Genomic DNA, 5,879 nt, shown 5'->3' on the forward strand with positions numbered 1-5,879 from the left:
CAAATACATGTTGGTATCTAACAGATAAATTAAGAAGTCTCTGATCAAGTGTTTCCAGAACGTTTCTGATTGAAAGTAGTAATTCAGAATATTTCCATAAATCAACAAAATAAATCCTGAAATTATTTTCTATAAAAAAATCATTGTATGCAGATTATTCTACCCAGGTTTACAGTTCGTTGTTGGTTAATAGTTTAAATAATTGTAAAATTATGGTCAATTCCTCCCATTCCAACAGGGACCTCTGACAGCTTGCACATACATTTATTAAACCAAAACGAAATCCTCAATTTGAACTGTTTCTCATATAAATCCTTTGAACCATCCTTGAATCCACTCCGTTATGCTAAAGTCACAGTAAGGAAACCGACACTGTCTTTAACACAAAGTTAAATGTCACTTTCGACCGTTTAAGCCGCTAAAGTGGTGTCCGGAAAATTTAAACAAAGTGATGAATGGAGTCTTACAAACCAGGAGAGGTGAGATTCATTTAATGATAATAATGAGCTTCGTTTAATAATAATAAAAACGAAGCCCAGTTGCGTTAAATTATTGAGCTACATTCACTATTTGGCTAATTTCATTTGAGGCTGTGAAGCACAGTTGAATGAATGACCCTGCTGTGTGTATGTTTTGGCCGGTTCGGTTGCCCTGTTTAATCAGTGAAGTTTGATTTAAAGATCTCTAGGTGGCAGCAGATCTCCTTTGAGTTATGAGCTGTCCGTGGTCCTGATATAAAACTGTGGCTAGCGCGGGGGGAAGAAAAAAATCATCAAAATGGTGACGTCATCGGCAATTGCAAAAAAAAACAAAATTAAAGTTATGCTTTCTTTTATCCCGGTGTTTGGTTGAACGAGATACTTACTCAGCGTTTAAAGTGATTTTATATTCAGCAAAAGAATGGAAGCAAATCACTGCACACTTTTGAATAGAACATACATCTCTCCACTGTGCAATGGATTTATGGCTCCATTGACACTGATTCCGTCAGCCCAGGTTAAGTATTATTCAGAGGTGTTACACAGTACACAAGGAGTGATGCACATTGTGAAAAACTACTTTTACAATGTAGAAATTAACTTCGTGAAAAAGTTATGGAAACAAAGTAGCTTAATGGTGATTGGGTTAAATAAATATCTATCAAGTGTCTTTTCCCCATACTCCAGTGTATATCGGTCTCAAACATGATGATTTGTTTAACTGCGAGATTCGAATTGTAGCCAATATTTCATTTCTCTCATTTTTGTCCTTTCACCCCGATACAGAATATACCACAAAAACAAACGCCTGCACACGGAGCAGGGTGAATGGACTCTCGGCATTACCTCCGGGGTTGAGGGGGGGGGGGGTGGGGGGTGGGAAAGTATCGGACGAATTTCCTTCTCACTGTCATCACGTTGGGCAAGGTACGCACAGAAAACGGCCGAGCGACGTAAGGGAATGACCAACTCGCCTGCATTATTGATCCGAGAATCAGATCTGCTCCAAGCACAGTGAGAGAAAATCTACGTCGGCTGACAGATTTCAGGGAACGTATTGCTCGAGGTAGGGGGAAAAGGCAGAGGTAGAGACGGATCAAGGTGCAGGCATGGTCCGAGCTGTTCCTACTTACACTAACATCAGCCTGAGTCAGCATCAGCATGGAAAGGCACACTTCAGGGACCTATTAGCGATCTGACGTATCCTGGACGGCAGTATATATTAATCCACTCAGTCACATTCGTTGAGGGAAAAGCCAATGATTTGTAGAAGTAAGAAATGTAACGACGTGTTTTGTGGGGTCAGTTCATCTTTCGCTTTAAATAATGTAGCTTCGGCCGGAATTTGGAGCCCCGAGGATTGACACAACTTCTCATTCACCCTCCCGGAATGGAAATGTTCAACAACAGCACCTTCCCAGACTCTGCTTTTACCAAGGAAAACCAGACCAACTTTTCTGAGGTGACACTCACTTATCAGATTATAACTTCATTGTTCATCGGGACTATGATCCTTTGTTCCATCATTGGAAATACCTGTGTGATCGCAGCGATAGCGCTGGAGCGCTCTCTCCAAAATGTAGCCAACTATTTAATAGGGTCATTGGCTGTAACAGACCTGATGGTCTCAGTGTTAGTGTTACCTATGGCTGCTTTGTACCAAGTTCTGAACAAGTGGACACTGGGACAGGTAACCTGTGACATTTTTATATCTTTAGATGTGTTGTGCTGTACATCCTCTATCCTGCACCTTTGCGCTATTGCTCTAGACAGGTACTGGGCTATTACAGATCCAATAGACTATGTCAATAAGAGGACTCCCAGACGAGCTGCTGTTCTGATAAGCCTGACATGGCTGATCGGCTTTTTAATTTCAATTCCTCCCATGTTGGGCTGGAGAACACCCGAAGACAGAGCTGACCCCGACGCTTGTAATATTAGCCAGGATCCCGGCTACACCATTTATTCCACTTTCGGCGCCTTTTATATCCCCCTGATATTGATGCTGGTACTGTATGGGAGAATATTCAAAGCCGCTAGATTCCGCATTCGCAAGACCGTGAAGAAATCCGAGAAGCAAAAAGTAGCGGACACTTGCCTGACTGTTTCTCCGGCCGCCATTCAGAAGAAAAACAACTGCGAGAACAGCAAGAACTGGAAGAGGAGCGTGGAGCCGAAGCCCGCCTGCATCAACGGGGCAATCCGGCATGGGGAAGAAGGCTCGGTCTTAGAAGTCATCGAAGTCCACCAAAACTCCAAGAGCAACCTTCATCTGCCCAGCAACAACAACAGCCAATCGACACCGTGCTTTGAGGCTAGGAATGATAAGAACATTGAAGCGAAGAGAAAGGTGGCCCTTGCCCGCGAGAGGAAAACTGTGAAGACTTTGGGCATCATCATGGGCACCTTCATCTTTTGTTGGTTGCCATTTTTCATCGTGGCTCTTGTGTTGCCGTTTTGTGGACAACATTGTTATATGCCAATCTGGCTCCACGCTGTCATCAACTGGCAAGGCTACTCCAATTCACTCCTAAATCCCATCATCTATGCCTATTTCAATAAGGATTTCCAAAGTGCTTTCAAGAAAATTATCAAATGCAAGTTCTGCAGACAATAATTCAATCATTATTTCGACGATCACAATTCATTGTTGCGACGTACTTGACCGAAAAAAACTCACAAAATTTTAAGCATGTATCAACTTTTAATATTGATTTTAATATGCATCTGTGACTGGAGTTCAACTAAATCCATCCTATTGCTGTAGGCAGGTGACTACATTTGTGCCGGCAGCTTTCAACAACGTTTTAAATTAGGACAGAACGTCTACTCCGTTTCAATGTTAGATTATCTACCTGATCATGATGTCCCTGAATGTAACTGAGAAGTAACTGCGTTGTTCTGCGATTTAATTAGAACAAAAATACAGTCCTGGACATTGCTGGTAAAGCCCAGTGCGTGGCAAGGTACATTGCACCATTACCGAAGGGAAATAATGGTGGGTTTCACTAGATGTGTTCCGTTTCACAACCCATATAGCAGTTCTATGCTGTGTGCTGAGGTTTTCTGCTTGTCTTTATTTCCGTGGTTTTCACAGTTGCAGATTTGGGCCTGTGATCGTTCGCAATCAGTAAAGTTACTATCACTTTAGAGAAAATAAAGCTCGTCTACTAAAGAATGCTTGCTTGTTTCCATTTATTGAATTGTCTTCCAGTTCAGATACAGCTCGACAATGCTTCATTCTAGTACATCTGCTGTCCGCTAACCTTGCTTTCAGACACACTTCCAGAAGTCCACAAACCTTTCATACGACACACAATTTGATTTAATTTAACCGGTGTGAGGTTCTGTGGGTAGAAAACCATTGTGTGATGGTGAGGTCCTCCAACGTAGAACCCAGTGAGGCCCAGCGCTGCTAAACTCCAGCTCAAAATAGTGTGTTCACCCTGTCACCCTACGGTGAAAGGGTTGATGAGGTGATACCGTAACACATAAGGTGTTAGATAAACTATTTTTATAGTCTTTTATAGTCTGTCTACCTCGGATTCTATGAACTAAAGTTCATTCCTTCATTAATGATAAATGATGTTACTTTATGAGGCATGCCTGCGCCAGCAACTCAACGGATTGTACAGCAGACAAACTTGTCACCTCCTGAAAGAAGAAATACACTGACTGACCCCTGGTCACTTGTACCTGGGCATAAGGTTTGCACAAGACTTTGTCAGTAAATAAGACCAATCTTCTGCATTCATAGTCTTCCCAATTCACTGGGCTCCAATGTAACATGGTCCTCACCAACCTAATCTCGCCGCGGCCCACTGCCTGTGGGTGGGTGGTGGGACCTCTGCTCTGTTATGGTAAGTTGTCGAGCGGCTGGAGGGTGACTTGTCTGGCTTCATTTGCAGGAGGGGTGAGCTGGATTTCTGCTGTGAAGAAGAATCAGTCAACGCAAACGTTAACTCTGTTTCTCGCTCTACAGATGCTGCCAGATCTGCTGAGTTTATCCAGCATTTTGTTTTTATCTCTGCTTTAAGGATAGTTCCAGTAGTGGAGCTGAGATGGGGGAGTACCTGAGCGGAAAACCAGAAAACCAGGCGATGTTACCGTTGTCCCGTGACTCCCCTCCCCCCCCCCCCAATCATCCCAAACCCTCCGGGCACACGGTGCTGTTTGACAATTTACTGCCTGCCATCTGAACCCATATTTGTCAGACAAAAGTTAGCAACAAACGAACAAAGACTGCAAAAGTGTTGCCGTTTCTTTTGCAGGCGTCTTAACCCAGCCCCCACCACACTCATTCCCAAACTGACTTCTGCCAATGGTCATTTAGATTAAAAGGAAAACCCGGTTAATGAGGAATTGGTGAATCAATGAATTGGTTGACGTTAGATAACTGCTTGAGGGGAGGTGCACAAAGTGAATTCTCCACTAAAGAGAACTGTGGGGAAATCACTATCGGGGGAAGTATCAACAAGCCGCTGTGTCCCATTGCTGGCAAGCGGCGCCCTCTGGAACACACCAGTTAACAATAGTTTCGGAGGCGGCAGGTTGTGCTGTTTCCCGGCCAGCATCGATATAATTGTAAAGGTAACCTCGTCAGATCAAGTGTACATATGCTGAAACCTGCGGAAACAGGTGAATAAGAAATCGAGTCTATTTTTTGCCCGGTATCGGGTTCTGGAGATGGTAAAAAATGTTTCAACAGCCCCTTTGGAGGGAGCTCAAAATCTCCAAGAAAAGCTGCTAACTGTAAAATGATGTTTCTGCAAACAAGGTTGGTAACCTCCAGTGTATTCCAGACATACTCAAAAGCTCTCCCGATTTCATTTAGTGATTGGATTTCAAGGGCATCAATTTCAAGCTGCACAGAGACCAACACGAATTCGTTTGTCTAGAATAAAATAATGTTCTGTATAGTAGCAATAATACGATTTTTATGCACTCTGTATAGTATACACTCTGCTTCGAAATCATGGACTACTTTACAGTAATGGGTAGCCCTGAGGGAATTGGAACACTTATATGAACAGCCCGATGAGTAAAATCAGGAATGGGGGGAACTGGCCCCTTTGCATTCTGCACCGTGATGATCAAATCCACCATCGAGTGTTTGTACTTTGGTTCTAACTATTGGTTAATCTATCCAACTAAATATCAGATTTATATAGCTGTTAGTGGGCTGAAGTGCTATGAAGAGCTGAACTCAGTACACAGTTACATACTTGTGCAGAAAATCGAAGAGGCCTTTTAACCATGATTGTCACAATCGCTGGAGAAGACTTTTAACCCATGAAGGAGAAAATGTAAGTTGAAACAATGATTAGACCCTTGTGAGTAGTGAATCCTGAGTTCAGTGGAATCCTTTGCAGCATAGTTGGAGGCCGTTTGGCCCATCCT

General features: G+C 43.0%; 1 protein-coding gene across 1 annotated transcript; it reads left to right on the forward strand.

Moving 5' to 3' along the window:
• Nucleotides 1–1,869: 1,869 nt before the first annotated feature.
• htr1aa (5-hydroxytryptamine (serotonin) receptor 1A a) lies at nucleotides 1,870–3,096 on the forward strand. Its single transcript, XM_078221953.1, has one exon. It carries the CDS (start codon nucleotides 1,870–1,872, stop codon nucleotides 3,094–3,096), a length of 1,227 nt encoding a protein of 408 aa, XP_078078079.1.
• The last annotated feature ends 2,783 nt before the right edge of the window (nucleotides 3,097–5,879 follow it).

The sequence above is a fragment of the Mustelus asterias genome, chromosome 1 (genome assembly GCF_964213995.1).
Source record: "Mustelus asterias chromosome 1, sMusAst1.hap1.1, whole genome shotgun sequence".
NCBI lineage: Eukaryota > Metazoa > Chordata > Chondrichthyes > Carcharhiniformes > Triakidae > Mustelus > Mustelus asterias.

Coding starts and splice junctions, on each gene's coding strand:
- htr1aa (XM_078221953.1), top strand. CDS start 1,870: ATGGAAATGTTCAACAACAGCACCTTCCCAGACTCTGCTTTTACCAAG.